Source organism: Dipodomys ordii, unplaced genomic scaffold, assembly GCF_000151885.1.
Source record: "Dipodomys ordii isolate 6190 unplaced genomic scaffold, Dord_2.0 Scaffold85, whole genome shotgun sequence".
Lineage (NCBI taxonomy): Eukaryota > Metazoa > Chordata > Mammalia > Rodentia > Heteromyidae > Dipodomys > Dipodomys ordii.
The window spans coordinates 8,754,698-8,774,434 of NW_012267301.1; the positions used below are offsets into that span (position 1 = coordinate 8,754,698).

At 36.9% G+C, this 19,737-nt stretch overlaps 1 protein-coding gene across 2 annotated transcripts; it reads left to right on the forward strand.

Moving 5' to 3' along the window:
- The first annotated feature begins 6,784 nt into the window (after positions 1-6,784).
- On the forward strand, positions 6,785-19,069 carry Yipf5 (Yip1 domain family, member 5). Of its 2 annotated transcripts, XM_013025574.1 has the most exons (6): positions 6,785-6,905; positions 7,516-7,635; positions 12,683-12,855; positions 13,994-14,139; positions 16,087-16,268; positions 18,147-19,069. In XM_013025574.1, exons 2-6 carry the CDS (start codon positions 7,526-7,528, stop codon positions 18,307-18,309), a joined length of 774 nt encoding a protein of 257 aa, XP_012881028.1. In that variant the 5' UTR covers positions 6,785-6,905; positions 7,516-7,525; the 3' UTR covers positions 18,310-19,069. The 2 variants fall into 2 exon arrangements, with proteins under 2 accessions (XP_012881028.1, XP_012881029.1); XM_013025575.1 differs by lacking the exons at positions 6,785-6,905; positions 7,516-7,635 and adding an exon at positions 7,637-7,655.
- The last annotated feature ends 668 nt before the right edge of the window (positions 19,070-19,737 follow it).

Here is a 19,737-nt window from a genome sequence, read left to right on the forward strand (position 1 = left end):
GGGAAGACATAAAGAAGGTCACTACATACTAATTAAGGGATGATATTATGATTCTAAACATCTACTCACCAAATAACGGAGAACCCAAATTTATCCAAGAAACACAACTTTCCCTCAAATCACACATACATCCAAAACCAATAATTGTTGGGAACTTTAACACACCACTATCCCTGCTGGATAGATCAACCTGGCAAAAACTCAGCAGAGAAACCTCCGATCTTAACGCCTGCGTAGATCAACTAGACTTAACAGACATTTACTGAGTATTTCAGATTACACTTTCCTCTCAGCAGCACATAGAACATTCTCCAAAATAGACCACATTCTAGGTCACAAAGCAAACTTGTCCAAATTCAGAAACATTGAAATTATGTGCTGTATTCTCTCAGACCACAAGGGAGTAAAATTAGAACTCAACACAAAAACGCCATCAAAGGAAATCCTGTAACACATGGAGGCTGAACAACACACTGTTGAACCACCAGTGGGTCAGAGAAGAGATTAGAAAGGAAATTCTAATGTTCATGATATTCAACAAAAATGAACATACAAATTACCAACTCCCTGGGACACAGAAAAGGCAGTACTCAGAGGCAAGTTTATAGAGATCTGAAGCCAACAATTTAATGAGGCACCAAAAGCTCCTTGGAAAAGAGCAACAAGTTAAACCCCAATCCAGTAGACAGAAATAAATAATTAAAATTAAATAAGAATTAAATGAATTAGAACCCAAAAAATCCATAGAAAGAATCAACAAAACAAAGAGTTGGTTCCTTGAAAAAAAATAACAAAATTGACAGTCCCATAGCAAATATTACCAGAAAAAAAGAGAACATACCCAAATAAACAAACTCAGAGATGAGAATGGAAACGTCACTACATAAACAACTAAGATTAAGAATATAGTATGGTAATACTTCTCAGACCTTCATGCTAATAAGTTTGAGAATCTGAAAGATATAGATGTATTTCTTGCAAATAGTGACATGCCCAAACTAAATTAATATGATTTAAAACCAACTTAAGAGACCCATATCAAAAATCTAAATAGAAAGAATAAGAGATCTACCACCCAAGAAAAGCCCAGAACCGGATGCATTCACAGTTGAATTCTACAAGTTGAATTCTTCAAAGCAGAACTCATACCAATTCTCCTCCAACTCTTCAATGAAATTGAAAGACAAAATTCACTACCAAACTCTTTCGATGAAGGCATCATAACCCTCATCCCAAAACCAGGCAGGGACTCATCAAAGAAAAAGAACTATAGACCCATTTCTTTGATGAACATTGATGCAAAACTTCTCAACAAAATTTTGGTCAATTGACTTCAACAATTCATCCAAAAAATCATACACCACGATCAAACAGGATTCATTTCAGGGATTCAAAGGTAGTTCAGTATATGCTAATCAACGAATATAATTCATCACATCAACAAAAGCAAGGATAAGAACCACATGATTATCTCAATAGACGCAGAAAAAGCATTTGACAAGATCCAAGACCCCTTTATGATGAAAGCTCTGGAAAAACTAGGAATCCATGGGACATTCCCCAATATAATAAGCGCTGTGTATGACAAACCTACAGCCAGCATTATATTAATGGAGAAAAGTTGAAGCCATTTCCTCTAAATTCAAGAATGAGAAAAGGATGTCCACTCTCTCACTCCTCTTCAATTAGTATTAGAATGCCTAGCTACAGCAATAAGAAAAGATGCAAAGGGATAAAAGGGATCCAAACAGGGAAAATGAAGTAAAACTCTCCCTCTTTGCAGATGGCATGATCTTGTATTTAAAGAATCCCATGGATTCTACTCCCAAATTACTTGAGCTGATCGAAACTTTGGCAAAGCAGCAGGGTATAAAATTAATCCTCAGAAATCAATGGCTTTTCTGTATGCCAATAATGAGAAGAGTGTGGCCGAAATTAGGAAAGCAACCCCTTCTGTGATAGCCCCACAAAAAATAAAATACCTAGGAGTTAATACTAAACAGGTGAAGGACCTCTCTGATGAAAACTTTAAAAACCTGCTGAGTGCAGGTGGCTCATGCCTATAATCTAAGCTACTTGGGAGGCTGAGATCTGAGGATTGTGGTTCAAAGCCATCTGGGGCAGCAAAGTCCCTGAGACTCTAACATCCAAAAAAACCACCAGATAAACTGGAAGTGGTGCAGTGTCTCAAGTAGTAGAATACTAGCCTTGAGCTGAAGACCTGATAAAAAATAAAACCTGAAAAATGAAATTAAAGCAGAACTAAGGAAGTGGGAAAACCTCCCAGGCTCCTGGATTGGGAGGATTAACATCATGAAAATGGCACTACTGCCAAAGGCTATATACAAATTCAATGCAATACTATCAATATCCCAACCTCATTCTTCAAGGAAATAGAAGACGCAATCCAAAAATTCATATGGAACAATAAAAGACCCAGAATACCAAAAATAATCCTTAGCAGAAAGAACAGTTCTGGGGAAATATCAATTCCAAATTTCAAACTTTACTACAAAGCCATAGTAATCAAAACAGCTTGTATTGGCACAAGATCAGACCTGAGGACCAGTGGAATAGGACTGAAGACCCAGAAATTAACCCACAGACTTATAGCCACCTCATCTTTGACAAGGTAGCTAAAAAAATAGAATTGAAGAAATACAGCCTCTTCAGTAAGTAGTGCTGGCAAAATTGGTTAAACACCTGTAGAAAACTAAAGATATATCCTTATATATCACACTGCACCAAAATCAACTCCAAATGGATCAAAGACCTTGAAGTCAAAGCAGACATCCTGAAAACATTACAGGAAGGAATTGGAGAAACTCTAGGGCTCCTTAGCACAGGCCGAAATTTTCTTAATAGAGACCCAGAAACACAACAAATCAAAGAAGGGTTGGACAAATGGGATTGCATGGAACTGCAGAGCTTCTGCATGGCAAAGGACATAGCTAGCAAGATCAATAGAAAGCCCACAGACTGGGAGATGATCTTCACTAGGCATACAACGGACAAGGTTCTCATATCTAAAACAAACTTAGAACTCAAAAAATTAAATCCCCCAACAACAAATCCTCAAAGAAACAACCTCCAGATTCATAAGTGGGCTAAAGAGGAAATAAGAATGTCCAAAAGACACATGAAGAAATGCTCAACTTCTCTAGCCATAAAAGAAATGCAAATTAAGACAACAGTGTGATTCCACCTCACCCCAGTTAGAATGGCTATAATCAAGAAATCCAATAACAACAGATGGAGTGGATGTGCCCAAAGGGAACCCTACTACATTCTTGGTGGGAGTGCAACTTGTTCAGCCACTTTGAAAAACAGTATGAAAGTTCCTCAAAAGACTCCACATAGAGCTCCCCAGCAATCCCACTTTTGGGCATTTACCCAAATGATCACAAACAAGGTCATACCAAAGATACCAGCACAACCATGTTTATTGCAGTATTATCTACCATAACTAAGATATGGAACCAACCAGATGCCCCTCAGTAGATGAATGGACCAAGAAAATATGGTACACACACACACACACACACACACACACACACAAACACACACACACAATGGAATTCTATGCCTCTATCAGAAAGCATGAGATCACCCCATTTATTAGGAAATGGAAAGACTTGGTAAAAATTATATCAAATGAAGTCAGCCAGACCAAAGAAACTTAGGCCCCATGGTTTCTCTTATTTGCAATAACTAGTACATGTCTAGGACAAGCAGAAAAAGGTCAAAAGCTATATATATATGACCATATAAGACGATGTAAAGGGGCTGGGAAGGTGGCTCAGTGCTAGAGTGCTTGCCTTGCATGCCTGAAGCCCTGGGTTCAATTCCTCAGCACCACATAAGCAAAAAGAAAAAAGCCGTAAGTGGTGTTGTGGCTCAAGTGGTAGAGTGCTAGCCTTGAGCTGAAGAGCTGAGAGACAGTGCCCAGGCCCAGAGCTCAGGCCCCACGACCAGACCCCCCCCCAAAAAAAAGACGATGTAAAGCAAATGAACCCCAAGACAGGGGCACAAGCGGTTTTTTTCTTTCTTGCTAGTGTTTTTAATGTATGTAAAATGATTCTTTTGTTTCTTTTGTATGTTCTTCCCCCATGTTATAACTCCTGTTTTCACTGTATTTTATTCCAATGTCCTGCATCTTGTATATACATTTTTATAATTTTGGGAGGGCAAAGGATATGTCAAAATGCTTAAATAAGGATACAGGTTGACCCATTGTAACGATGAGATGCACAAGACACTATTTACAAAAAGAACTTTACAATTTCGGTTGGGGGGGGAGAAGTTGGGGAAGTGGGTAGGGAAGGGATGGTAGGGGAAAAATAAAGGAGGAGGTAACAATGCTTGATAGGAAATGTACTCATTACCCTACTCATGCAACTGTCACCCCTGTGTACAGTATTTTTACAATAAAAATATAAGTGAAAAAAACCAGTCTAACATCCAATATTATTTCAAGTGAATTTGTCTTACCAAATAATTTAGTAAAAGGAAAATGTAAGAATTGGAATCAGTATAACATGTTTAATATAGTAAACTGGCATGAGGAAACTTTTTTAAAGAATAAAGGATAATTTTGGGAAAACACAGTGTGCTTTTGGGGGATGTGAAGTTATGTAATTAGTATACAGTGAGAGTAAAAACAAACACTGGCTGATTATATTGGTCTTAGCTGCTATTATCAGATTCCCTTGTGGGACATGACACGATACAGGCAGAGCTGCCACGTCTCCAATTGATGGTGGTGAACATCATTGAAAGTAAGGGAAAACTGCCCATGTTTGCACTGTAATTTTCTGGTACAATCCTCCCTGTATAAATCAGAGGGGGAAATTAGGCAGCTCTAAAATATTTTCAATCTCACTGACTTCCTAAGACAATGGAGTTTTGTGCTTGTGAAGTATTAAAAGTAGCAGTCTTTACATTAGCATGACTATTAAGCTATTTTAAAATTTTATTGATAATCAGAATATTCTTTCCATTTTTTGTTACGGGTTTGGTGATTGGTCTATAAGGTTTTGGGGCATGAATAGAGCAGTAGTTCCAGCCCCACATCATGTTCTATAAACTTCTGACCTGGGTCAGGTTTTCTACTCCTAAAACACCCAGCTCAATGACTTTAACAGAAGTGAGTACAATTACCAAGTTACTCCAGTTTCTTTTCATATAACTTTTTGGAGCCTGTCCCAGAGTGAGGAAGCAACATCAAAAATTTTTCCAAAGAAGAGGCCTATAATATGGCTTGCCATAAAATAAACTGATGTTCTCAAAATCTCCAGGGGACTTCTGCAGGATACATGGCCTCGTGTGCCAAAATCAAACAAACAATATAAAAATTTTCATTAGGTAACTCAATTTCCCTGCTTGGCTTCTCTACTGGAGAAAGTGTTGGAGACAGAAATTTAAGTAACTATAACTGCTTTCAAGACAGAAGCAGAATTACATTTCTACTCAACAATTCATTCACATTTAGACAATGTTTAACGCAATGTCTCTTTTGAAAAGGAAGAAATAGAAATATCAGAAGAATAATGAGAGACTAGAAAAATTTTTTCAGCCATAATATCACCAAGTGGATAAAGTGATGAATCACTATATGTGTGGATTACTAAAAACTAAGCCTCCTGGATAATGTAGCTTAAATTATGTAACTATCAACCAAACTGGTATTATAATAATATACTCTATATACTTATATATATATACTATATAGAATATATTATACATAGTATATTATAAATAGTTATATAATATATACTTATATATAGCATATAGAGTATATTATACATAGCATATTATATATTGTATATATTAATACTTAGTATATTTTATATATTATATGCAGCACATTGCATATATTGTAATTATATTGAGGGCACAGGCATAAAAAACAAAGAGGCTGGAGAGTGCCTCCAGAAAATCAAATTGCTGGATGGAAAGTTTCAAAACATTCACTAAAAGCAGAAAGCTCAAGAGGTCCCTCCTCCCGGAAAAAAAAATCTTCTGGACCAAAATATCAGCAATGCAGAGGTGCAGAAGCCTTGATCTACACCTTCTTTCATAGGGGGCTTTGTTGCTCAAGCCAGATTTTGTACAGGCCACTTTCTGGGCCCTGAAGAGCCCAGCTCTGCATTCGTCTTCTATCCTTCCCACCTCACCATCACCCTCAAAGCAGCTTCTTCAAGAGAAGATCACACCTTTCCAAGAATTATAAGTAGGGGCATGAATCATCTTCCAGGAATCTAGGGGGTTCCCCCCCTCTCACCCAGGTCGGATAACACCTACCTTGGGTTCACTTTGGTCTACCTAGCAACTAGCACAGAATGAATGAAACGTCAGAGGGGTCACCACCTCGTGAGCTCGAAATGATTCAATAACATGAATAAACTCCCAGACCGCGGTCCGACCCAGGAGGCTGCAGCCATCAGGTTTGCAGACCGAGGAAGAGGTCCATGGCTTCCGTTTCTCAGCTGCCCAGCTTTCCAGCCTTCACTTTCCAACCTAGCTCCCCCACTTTCCCGCCTTTCCCGGGATAGCTCGGCTGGGAGGGGCTCTGGCTCCTGCCTCTGCGCCTGCGCCTTTCTGTCTTCACTGCGGACCAGGCTGCCGGAAGCACTTTCCCGCTTCCTATTGGTCATTCTCAGAGCCAATCCATAAAACGCATGCCCTGAATCAGCATCCCGCCCACCTTCACACCCAGTGTCCAACCCAGGAGGAGAAAGCCGACTATGTCAACAGCGCCTGGGCGGGCAGGCGTGCCCCGGAAGCAGTTCTTTGGACCGGTGACACGTAGCAACCGGGTTTGTACAGGGTCTGGAATTGAGTTTGGAGGTTACTCGGGGCCTCTGGAAACCCCGCCGCCGCCGCCTCCGCCGCCTCCGCGTCGGGTAAGTGTCCCGAGCCCGCGTCACAGTGCTTGGAGCCTGTCCGCAGCGGTGCGGCTCCGCTGGGGCGCCGCGGTGCTCCGGCCCCGACCCACCCCTGCCTCGCTCCCTCCCTCGGGTCCCTGTCCTGACGCGGCCCCGCCTCCAGGCCGCGACCCCCGTGGGGTCTGCGCTCTGCCCGGGATCCGCTGTGTCCTGTCCGGAGTCGGCCTCGCTCCCCAGGGCCCGCGCCCTTGGTCCTGGCCGCGACCCGCAGGGGTCTGCGCGCTCGGGGGGGGGGTGTCCGCGCTCTCCTGCCCAGGCCGGGACCCCCCTCCTTCGCCAGGGGCCTGCGGACCCTGTCCTCTGCGAAGCTCCGTCTCCAGCGGAGCAGCCAGCCATCCTGATCTGGTAGCATCAGTTCCCTGCAGAGCTCCTCCTCCTCCTCCCAACACTCGTCCTGAAGAAGCTCCTGGGCCCCTTGAAGATCTCGGTGCCCTCTGCGGCTCAGCAGCAGAGGCCCCCTACAATTACACAAGAAACGTCCCTTGCCTTGCAGATGTATTTGCTTTAAGCAGGGGGCCAGGAGGACCTTGGGTGTAAACAGGTGTTTGCCATTTCCCTTTCGTTACAGGTCGTTTGCCATGTCGGGCTTTGATAACGTGAGCCCGGATTTCTTCCAGACCAGTTACAGCATCGATGACCAGTCTCAGCAGTCCTATGACTATGGAGGAAGTGGAGGACCTTATAGCAAGTAACTGTACAACTGTGGCCGTTTTGTTTAATTTATATCTTTGAGAAACACCTATTTAGGATGTCTGCTTCTGCCCCAAATTGAGTGTGTAAACATTAACCCTTTTTAGGCACTTATTTTTCTTAATCTTCTTTGGGATCGCTCTGTGTAAAATTGGGTGTCGTCTGCAAAATCTCCACATGTCCTGGGGGAGGAAAAGTAGCTCGTCCAGTAATAATAGTATTTCCAAATCATTTGGGAACTTCAGTTACCTAAATAAACACAAACCAGTAAGAATTAAGATGTTTTTGAAGATTTGTTTTTTTGTTTTTTGTTTTTTTTTGGTCGGTCGTGGGGCCTGAACTCTGGGCCTGGGCACTGTCTCTCAGCTTGAAAACTTGTTTGTTAGTTAGATAGGTACAGTTCTTACTCTGTCAACTAAAATGGAGAGTGCTTCATGACACTGTTTGATAATTTAAGGTTGTGACTTTAATAAAGCATTTTTAACCTCTTCGTATAGCAAAATTATGACTAGTCTTACAGAAGCTACTAGTTGTTGATTGAAGAAGCTCTAAACTATTAAAAGTAAAGTTATCTTTTTATAGTATCTGGTATTTGTGGCAAAAAAATTAACTGAAGTCAATCTAAGACATCTTATGAACACTATGGGCCTATTTTCCGGAAATACATCTCTATAGTCATTAACCACTCTCTTAAGGGTGTGTGTAACTTCATACAATTTGTATGTCATCTGTTTCTCTATGGATTCTCAATTTCAGACTTCATGAAGACTATCCCAGAAAAACTGCAAAGGAGATTATATACCTAGTCAGTCAATAAGAAGAATACAGAAAAAGTGCTTCTAATTAATTTAGCTGAATGAATGTGCCACACATTTGTTTGTATAGGTTTTCATTTTTATAATCCTAGCTTATTCGAATATGCTTGGTTTGAATGAAATATGTATCAGATTTAACTTGTTGAACAAATGGACTAAGCATGTATGAATATCTCCTATGCATTACTTTTTTTTTTCTTTCTCTTAAATTTTCATTTACATACCAAAGAGGATTTATCTCTTTGATCAATTCATTGGGAAGAATTAGAAAAATCATGGAGATTTCCTTAATTTATTTGCCTAAATATGTTTAATGCCTAAATATATTTTGATGATTGTTGTGTGTGTGTTAGGGAAAATGATTACAACATTAGCAAAATCCTTGTGTATATAAGTAGCAGGCCTTTGGAGAACCTGTCAGTTTTTTACAAAATGATCTTTATCCTTAGATTCAACAGAATTCCACTTAGATTGAAATCTCCTGAGTTTGTCTCTATGTTTCTGTCCTGACTTTATTTGTATCATTTAAATGTGTGGCTTGCCCTCTTTATTTCATCTGTAATCATCTAATTTGGGTCTCTCCATAGTAGTTGTGTAGATACATTCTTTTGCTAATTATTCTCACAATTCCATTCTAAACAAATCATGTACCAGTAAACATTGCTTCAATACTAGTGAAGAAGTTTTATTCTAGTTACTTAGTGACCATTACTTCCAGTTAGCAGTATGGACTTGTTGCTGATGCTTAGGAAAACAAAAGGTGAAATGTATGAGCAGTAGTGTGAGTTTCTGGGCATTATAAAAAATTGTACCTTTCTGCTTCCTACCCATCCCTCCTTTATATATTGCAAATAGATCTACAACCTTAAGGTATTTTAAATGACCATCTCAGATCTCTAAGCAACAAGAAGCTTAGCTCCCTGTTTAAAAATCTAGGTTCAAGTAGCATAATACTCAGATTGTCTTCTAGTTTATATTAGTTTTACATTTCTACAGTCACTTTTAACATTCTGTGGTTTCCTTTTATGGGAATTCCACAGGTATCATAGTGTATGAATCCCACATTGCTTTCTAGATATAATTGGAAAAGATATACTAATATCAGACTTTCATCCATTCACTTGTTCTTTTTTTGGGGGGGGAGGGGGGTCCAGTCGGGGGGCCTGAACTCTGGGCCTGGGCACTGTCCCTCAGCTCTTCAGCTCAAGGCTAGCACTCTTGAGCCACAGCACCACTTCCGGCTTTTTTCTTTTTGCTTATGTGGTGCTGAGGAATCAAACCCAGGGCATCATGCATGCAAGGCAAGCACTCTACCACTGAGCCACCTTCCCAGCCCACTTGTTTTGTTTTTTAAGGATATTGAGAGAGATTATGGTTTTGTCTTTGATTACCTCATGATATTCTTATGGATTATGATTATGGTATTGTCTTTGATTAACCTCATTATATTCTTACAGAATATCTGAGGATTTTCATGAACATAAGTGGGCCATCCTATGCCATTGTGTTAAGAGGCTTTTCTTTGTTGTTGATACAGAGTGCTTATACGAGTAATTTAGCATATGCTACTTTTCCTTCTGTGAAGTGTTGGTTTTGTAAAGAACATGTCAACCATAACACGGTTTAGTTTAAAATTAACAGAAGCAAGTCAGAACTTTTCCTGAAGAGGTCTTAACCGAGAAGGCAATAGTAAAATTCTATCTTGGAGTTAGCATAATAATGCCACCTTTGAAATGATCTGCAAGTATTTGTCTTCCATATATGAAATTTATAGGATTATATTGACAGTTCTCAGTGTAGACTACAGACCTTATAGGATTCTTGAAGGTTTTCAGGAAGCCTCAAAGGTCAAAAGTTATTTTCCTAACAGTACTAATACTTTCTATACCCTTTTAGGAGGGTTAACATTTGCATTAATATTGCAACATTTGGTAAAACCACTGGTACTTGAGAATGAATCAAGAACTGATATCAAATTGTTTACTATTTTTTTTTAATGTTGCACACAGAGGTTACCATGAGTTAGTTTTCTTTAAAGATTATCTTGATACAAAGAGCAATAATTGTCAGCATTAAGTCCTGACCCTACATTGTACTAATTTCTTTATGCAACAATATGGGAAACAGACATAGCACTTCTGTTCCATACTGAAGTTATGATGTTCTAAAACACATGCAATTGGAGTACCAATCCAAACTTGTACTTTTTTTTATTTGAAATAACAGCTGGCAGATAAACTGATTAGTTAGACTTGAGTATTTGTCAGATAGTTTCTCAGAAATGAATAAATGATTTGTTTTAGACTTGAGTATTTATCAGATAGTTTCTCAGAAATGAATAAACGATTTGTTGTTTCCAAAAGAGTAATTGGCAGTATGTGTCTTCCCTGGCCAATTTCAAGTCTTCAGGTAAATATGAGGATTTGTCACTATGAAATTGTCAGCTTCCTATTAATTGAACTTTTTCTTTTCTGATAAAATTAGGGGTAATATTAACAAACAAGATTTTTAATCTTGTAGAGTTTAATATGTCAATATTTGAAAGAGGCATGAGTAAAACTTTAAAACATAGCATAACTAAAGGTAATATTTGTGACCTTAAAGAAGTATACGTGAGTCAAGGATCCATTCAGGGAGAAAGATAGATCAATGCATTTTAAATGTAACAGGATATTTAATTCAACAGTATATTGATGCTGTTTCCAGTTCATATATATATATAAATTCCAAAAATTTAGCACTTCACGTTTACATGTATAGCAGAAAGAATATTTGTCCAAAAATTTAGCACTTCACGTTTACATGTATGGCAGAAAGAATATTTGTGATATACAATGGATACTTCCAGAACTATACAAGTATATACAAGTATATGTGTATGTTTGTGTTTACTTTCTATAAAAAGCAGTCACTCTAGTTGCACATATTGTTTGCAATTTTGAACATTGCTCCATTTTTAGCATTCTTCATCAGTATTTATAAAATGACTTTTTAATAGTATAGTAATCTATTGCATGCACAGATCACAGTATATGTACTTACAGCTATTTTTATATTTTGTTATTATAGTAATTAGCAGTGAGGACCATATTATATGCCAAAAAAATGGATAGTGTTTACATAAGCATGAGTTGGTCTAGTGTATTTTTTTTTTTGTAAGTACTAGTGTTTGGTACTTTCCACTGGAACCAGGTTTCCAGATCTTTTTGTTTTTGTTATTTTTGAGGTAACGTCTCACATTTTTACTCAGGTTCCTTTGAATAAGTTCCTTTAAAGAAGTATCCTTTAAATAATTACTTTTATTTCTTACAATATAGTTAGCCCCATTAGTATATGAATGATATTGTTCCAGAAGGTGTTGAAACATATTTAAAAATGCAGTTTCATAATATGCCTATTAGAAAGTTGTCTACTATTCACTATGCAAGCAGAATTTATGATAATGCAAATAAGATTATATGTATATGACCACTTTGAAATTTTTAAATACTCTTTAAAACATAATATATACTAATAATAATTTGACATAAATCCCATATGTGCACGCCAATACCAGCTCTTGCTCAACTTTCTTGCTCATAGAAAGCACTCTTTCACTTGAGCCATGTCTCCAGTCCAGCTTTTGGCTAGTTAATTGGAGATGGGAGTCCCACTGACTTTTCTGCCTAGGCTGGCTTCAAACTGTAATTTTCCAGGTCTCTGCCTCCTTAGGATTATGTGTGTGAACCAATGATACTCAGCTAATATTGATTGAAGAGATTTAATCATTTTGTCAAAAATTATTGTACTATGAAGAGTGAAGAAGAATGGTGATTCAGTGGATATCCACTTATATAGCATGTAGTACAAAGACTATTATCCTAAGCTTTCATCTGTCATCTGAAACATCAAGTTATTTCATAATATTATGTATCATCATTAAGCAAGGAAAATAGACCCGGTGTTTTTATTTGCTTATCTCCTAATATTTAAAGTCTAGTAACTTTTGAACTGCCTAAATGTTGCAAAAGTTAATACTGTTGTCACCAAGATTTTCTACAAAACATGATGACTTTGTTGTAAGTGATCAATTTAATATTAATCATTTCAACCATTCAGATGGTAGCAAAGTGGCTAGTCTAGAAGTTGCATGACTAGGAATTCTCTATCAAATCAGCATTTAGGATTTAAGGAATTTTAATGGTTGAGGTTGGAATATTTCTGACCACTTTTATTTCCTTTGATATATAGACAGTATGCTGGTTATGACTACTCGCAACAAGGCCGATTTGTTCCTCCAGACATGATGCAGCCACAACAGCCATACACTGGGCAGATTTATCAACCAACTCAGACATATACTCCAACCACAAGTCAGCCATTCTATGGAAACAACTTTGAGGATGAGCCACCATTATTAGAAGGTAAAAATTATACAGTTGTACAGTTTGCATATCTCCTCTCTGAAATGTTTTTGATTAGAAGTATTTTAGATTTTGAAGTGTTTTTTAAACGTTGAATTTTCACAGCCTTTATTGGTTCAATAGCTCTAATCTGAAATACTGCACAATTTAGAACTTTTTATTTTTAAACCGTTGTAAAGAGTTTATTTAGAAATGAGAAAGTAAAGGCTACTCTGTAGAGTGAGCAGTGGGACCTGGAAACTGGTTGTCCCTTCAAACTTTTTGGTATTAATGTTGAAAATTTTTATATTTCAGACCATTTCAGATTTCAGGGTTTTCCGTAGAGATGTTCAACATGTGCTCTGTAGTATCCAGTTGGTCATCAAAAACAAATCTTAATCTGGAGCTATTACCATTTCTTTTAAAAGAATAATCTTACAGAGTTGAAAAAGCTTTGTACTAAGTAATTCATTTTGAACAATATGTATATGAATGACATTTGGTCAGAGGGCTCTAGATTTCTAAAGTGATAGTACAGTGTATTAATATGGGAACATATTAGCATATGACTTTTAGATTATTAATTAAATTTGGTCTGTGGAAGTGAAAGGAATTCTATGGTATTTCATTGTTCCTATGAAAATAAACTAGCAATTTCTGGGATTACTTTACCATACGGTGATTTTCAAATTATATTGCAAATATGTAGAGCAGAAGTTCTGAAATTTTAATAGCTGAAGTACCCTTGTAATATAAAATGAAAGCCATAAATGTTCCCTTAAATATTTATAGGAATGTAGTTTTATATATTGTTCACAGGGCCTGCAGGATATTCTGAATTTCTAGGTAAAGAGTTCCTTACTATTAAAACTGTTGAGATAGATTAGATAGATAGATAGATAGATAGATAATTTTTTTCTGAGCAGACATAGCTGAGAGGTGTAGTTAGAGTTTTATCACTTCTGTATCGTCTCTAATACCAAACCAGAAGTTAATTGTATGAGAAATACCACAAACAGTGGAGACTGGCATTGAAGGTGTATCATTGAATGATACTAGATCCTATTTAGGTACTTAGTGTTTCATTTTGTTTCCCTCTCCAATATTGATTCTGTTAAATTAATTATGTCATAAATCCTATTTGACTTCTGTTTTTTAGAGCTGGGAATCAATTTTGACCATATCTGGCAAAAAACACTAACTGTGCTGCATCCATTAAAAGTAGCAGATGGCAGCATCATGAATGAGACTGACTTGGCAGGACCCATGGTTTTCTGCCTGGCCTTTGGAGCCACGTTGTTACTGGTAAGACGCTTGCTTCCTCTGCTGATATGAGACTTGAATATACCACCAAAAGCCATTTTGAAACTACTAGTACCTGTTCTTTTAAATGGTATTGACCTACTTAAATTTAGGCCTCTTCACTACTTCTCCATTGATAGTATATTTTAAAAATAATTTTTTATTGAAATTAAGTGATCACACAAATTTCACAGTATTATAGGATAGTGATTCTTAAAGTCACAAACACAGTTTAACCTTCACAAGGCAAACTGTCATTATCTTTATAAAGTCTGTGAATTCTATAAGCTTTGACAATTCAATATTTCTTTCACGTTGGGTGATACGTACATTTCTTTCCTTTTGCTTAGTGTTAGCTGTTCCCTCTTTCTTTCTCTCATTCCCTCTCTCCCATCGCTGCCCTTGAGTTACTTGTTCATTTTCATCAGTGTCCAGTGCACCTGATGGGCCCCTCTGTTGTATTTTATTTTCCCTTTTCCCTCTGATTCTGTGCAATATATTTTTCAAGTAATTTCTTACCTAGGAAGTGTTCTAAAACAATAAGGAAAAACAACGTAAATAATGCATAGTTTCATTCCTCCATTCAATTCTTTCTTTTCAGAGATTGACAATATTTTTCCCCTCTTGTTCCTTAAAAAAATAATGCAGTTTTACTTTTGTAATAGATCTTGCTCAGTGTTCTGAAGATTACTTTCCTCTACATTTAACATTTAATGAATTAAAACATTAAAGACAGCAAATTTTTGTCTGTACCTCACCATGACAAGAATGCTAAAGGATATTGAAAACAAAAAGAAATATTGTGAAGATAAATATTGTTATTTATTTTATATATCTGCTTTATGAGATAAATAATGTAATAGTAGTCAGAAGACCTGAGCTTGAACTCAGTGCTCCTATTTAATTTAATTATTAATTAATTCTTCTATTATTTAATTCTTCAGATCCCTGTAACAGATAATAGTCCTATGCTTCCCTTCTAACAGAATTGTTTTGAAAATAAAACAAGATAGGTTATTTGCAAATTCAAAAGCACTGTGCAAATGAGGCTTTATTATTGCTGCATAGATAAAATCATCAAACTCAACTGATCCAGACTTCCATGTACTACATCAATTATTTAGAAATAAATGCTGGGCCATAAAAGTTCAGACTTTTCTATCTACCATAATCTGTAGATTCTAAAGATTGAGTTTTATATGTCACGAATCTAGATTTTTTTTTTAAAAAAAGGTCTTTCTGTTTAGTGATAGTATGACTTGAATGTGGTGTAGTGCATATAGATTGACTAGTAAGGTAGTTCCTAGTAGTTAATCTTTACCATCCTAAAAGTATTTAGCAATGTCTTCCACAAGAGACAATTTAACTGAGAAAATATCTTTATTATATTCCTCTTTTTGTTGTTGTTGTTGTTTTTGTTCTCCTTTCCCCACAGAGCCCTAGCTTGCTTTTCCCTAGGTCTTCTAACACCCATATGATGGGATGATAAAATTATTTTTAGTACTAGAAAGATTATAGTTTCATCTGCCAATGGAGATAAGTTGCCTTGGCACATGTTAGTTGGAATTGGGAACTTTCTAATAATTGGAATTATCCAAGCATTTTAAATGGCTTTCCATCTTGTCTTTGTAGTTTATTTGCTTAGAATCTGCCAAAGTTCTTTTTAGATGTACTATTTTAGACAATTGTACAATGATTTCGTCTCTTTATTTGTTCAATTCTAGCCAGCCTCATATCCTACCAGGAAAGTGGTAAAATACTGGGAGATGATACTTTAAACTTAAGTAATATTAAAAACTAGTCTACTCTTTTGATTTCTGAACAAACAGTATATAGTTGTGTAGATTTTTGGTATTCACAAATTGAATCTTTTCTATTTGTGCCATTTTAGGTGAAATAAGGCCCTAAATAACTTACTTCTTCCACTTAACCTGTTTTCTTTATTCCTAGGCTGGCAAAATCCAGTTTGGCTATGTATATGGGATCAGTGCAATTGGCTGTCTAGGAATGTTTTGTTTGTTAAACTTGATGAGTATGACAGGTGTTTCATTTGGTTGTGTGGCAAGTGTCCTTGGATATTGTCTTCTTCCCATGATCCTACTTTCCAGCTTTGCAGTAATATTTTCTTTACAGTAAGTATTGATCTTTATCTTGGGATTGATAATAACCAATAACCAGTTCTATGTTAATAGCATTTACCTCACCTTCAGTTCAACAAACATGTTGTATAGGTGAGTCTATTCTGTATGCTTTTGAGTGATGAACAGAGATAGTAGGAATAAATTTTAAGATCTTGGCCTGGGAAGGTGGCTCAGTGGTAGAGTGCTTGCCTTGTATGCATGAGACCCTGGGTTCAATTCCTCAGTACCACATCAATAGAAAAAGCCTGGTGCTGTGGCTCAAGTGGTAGAGTACTAGCCTTGAGCTAAGAGACAGCGCCCAAGCCCAGAGTTCAGGTCCCACAACCAACCAAAAAAAATTTTTTTTAAGATTTTATAATATCTCTATTTTACCTACGATCAAAAATTCTACAGTTTTGTGTTTATTTACCAATGATAGTAATAGTGAGTGAAACAGCTGTGCTCCTTAAATCAGAAATGGAAGAAAAGTGCTGGGTGCCAGTGGCTCACACCTGTAAACCTAACTACTCAGGAGGCTGAGATCTGAGGATCACAGTTCAAAGACAGCCCAGGCAGGGAAATCTTTGAGACTCTAATCTCCAATAAACCACTACAAAACCAGAAGTGGCCCTGTGGCTCAAGTGGTAGAGTACTGGCCTTGAGCTGAAGAGCACAGGGACAGCGCCCAAGCCCAGAGTTCAAGCCCCATGACTGACCGACCAAAAAAGTAAAAGAAATGGAAAAGCATTAAAGTCGGTAAAGTCAGTTATATGCTTTATTGAAATTGTATGTGTAATAAATGCATATTCCCTATTCGCCATTTTTATAACTTGGCAATGAAACCCTTATCTTTTGTGACAATTGGCTGTTATTGTCCTCTTTTAGAAGTACTTATGCTGGGCTGGGAAGGTGGCTCAGTGGTAGAGCACTTGTCTTGCATGCATGAGGCCCTGGGTTTGATTCCTCAGCACCACATAAGCAAAAAGAAAAAAGCCGGAAGTGGCGCTGTGGCTCAAGAGTGCTAGCCTTGAGCTGAATTGCTGAGGGACAGTGCCCAGGCCCAGAGTTCAGGCCCCACAACCGAACCCCCCCCCCAAAAAAAAGTACTTAGGCTCTCATCTGTACTTGAAGGTATCTTTGTGATATTTTAGGTTATATCAAAATCAAAAGTGTAAATTATTGCTAATGTAGCTCTTCTTGTGGCCATTGTGTATTCTTTGGCAAGAGTTCAAGCACCTCCTTGTAGTTAGTACTGGACATTACTAGTGATTAGGCTTTATTATACTGAGAAAGTTACACTTGAAAAGTTTTAAAGTGGAGGTACAAGAGAAGAGGTTACAAGAAATTTGGCGAGTTGATGATTTTACACTGTTCCTTCTTTGGGCTTTTGTTGAAAAACCTATTGTCTTTTGTTAATAATTACTATGTTGATATTTGAATTTTACAGAAGTTAAAGTTTGTACTAAAACAGTGTTGCTTAGCCAATAATTTTGTGACAATTAATTTTGGTATGACAGCCATGAGGAAAGGTATGCTAATATCATCTGGATAGAGGGCACAGGTGACACTGCACATCCTAACTATGCCCTACAGCAAAGATACGTGCAACCCAAATAACAGTAACACCAAAGTTGGAAAACCTTGGGTTTTAAAAGAGCAAAATGTAGCTATAAATGAACTTTTTAATCACAAGAATAGCTCAACATGCTTGAATTCTCTGAGGAATGCATTTTAACATTTGAAAAACTGCTAAATTTTGTAAAATGCTAAAAGTCATACTTTGTAATAGGATGGTGGGTTTTTTTTGTAGTGTTCTTGCCTTATGTGTAATGTTATCTGTTTTTTTTTCCTTTCCTTTTCCTCCCCAATCCCCTTTTTTATTGTTTCCAGAGGAATGATAGGAGTCCTTCTCACTGCTGGGATTATTGGATGGTGTAGCTTTTCTGCTTCCAAGATTTTTATCTCTGCGCTAGCCATGGAAGGACAGCAGCTTCTGGTAGCATACCCTTGTGCTTTGTTATACGGAGTGTTTGCCCTGATTTCTGTCTTTTGAACTGAGTTTATCTGGGGTGCAGACATCAGAGGGCCAGAAATGACTTTGAACTCTTAAATTGGACCAGCAAACAGCTGCAGCGCAACTCTCAAGATTTCCAGTAGACTGTGGGAGACTGGAAGTGAACATGTGTCTTTTGTTCATTTTTATAGAACATCCAAATACTGTATGGATTTCCCTGCAGTGTGGCTAGCTTTAATTGTTTGTGTTTGTACAGAAAAGAAGTGCTATTTCTTTCCTGATCCTGCAGCCTTTGAAAAACTTTTCCTTAAAAATTACATTTTTGATAGATTTTTATCAACTAGGAAACCAACCACAAAGCTGATAGTCTTTCTTAAAAACAGCCCAGTTATAGTAAACAAGAAATAAGTCTTACTGCACAAGTCTTTTCCAAGGACTTAGAAAAGAAAAATTACTATGGTCTCAAGTTAGTACATAACAACAGAAATCTGTATGCAGGGTTTTGTGAGTTTGCACTTCAAAAACTTGACATTCCTATAAATTATCTCAAGAAATTTTTGGTAAAAATCAGAGACATGAGAAATTCACAGTCTACATTATTGTAGACATGAAATGTGGATAGCTGCTTAGATTCAATGTTAACATCAACTGGCCACATTAATGCTTAGTTGGGTCTCCATGTTTCCCAGAAGAAAGGAAATTGCTAACATTTTGAGGAAAATTTGAAATTTTACAATTCGGTATTACAGTTATTGTAAAATTTATTTGATGCTTATTAATTAAAACTTTCCCAATTACATTTACTGTGTTGACTTTACTTTTATTAAACCATTCTTCTGTGTGTCTCATTTTTTACAACTATGATTTGATTTTGACTTCCAATTTAACCTACAGTTCTAAAATAGAAATGATAAAAACAGAAAAGAAAGAAAAATGAGAAATAATGACTTTGAATTATATTTTTCCTTGTCTTAAATTTATTGGATTTTATATTTTCCTTAAGTTTATTTGGTTTTTATATTCTCTTGCAAGTGAACCTGTAAGAAAATTATATGCTATATGTTGATTGATCACTGGCTTTTTCTAGAGAAACTGCTTCTGATTGTGAACCAAGCCTGGTAACAAGAGAAAAATTTGGTATGTACAGATAAATGTTACCTTTTAAAGAGCACACTTTTAAGTAATAAAAAATCCAGACTTAATGACACCTTTTTAAAACAAGGTTTCAAGCATAACATGACATTATAACATTTTTGTAAGATTTTAATTTCTAATCTCTGATATCACATAAATAGGTGGGGGTTTTTTGTCGTTAATTCCTAATCCTCTAGAGAAAAACTAATTGTTTGAGGTTAGGATTTCAAACTTAACAAAATTGCTTTACAAAAATTACTTTCATTGTAATCCTCGATACCATCTTTGCCTTTTCATTATAATAAACACAGTTCTATAACATTTTTTTTTGGG

Bases quoted from the DNA above. Each gene is read 5' to 3' on its own strand.
- Yipf5 (XM_013025574.1), top strand. From the start codon at position 7,526: ATGTCGGGCTTTGATAACGTGAGCCCGGATTTCTTCCAGACCAGTTAC. The intron at 7,636-12,682 runs GTAACTGTACAA...TTTGATATATAG, and splicing joins AGTGGAGGACCTTATAGCAA to ACAGTATGCTGGTTATGACT. The intron at 12,856-13,993 runs GTAAAAATTATA...TCTGTTTTTTAG, and splicing joins TGAGCCACCATTATTAGAAG to AGCTGGGAATCAATTTTGAC.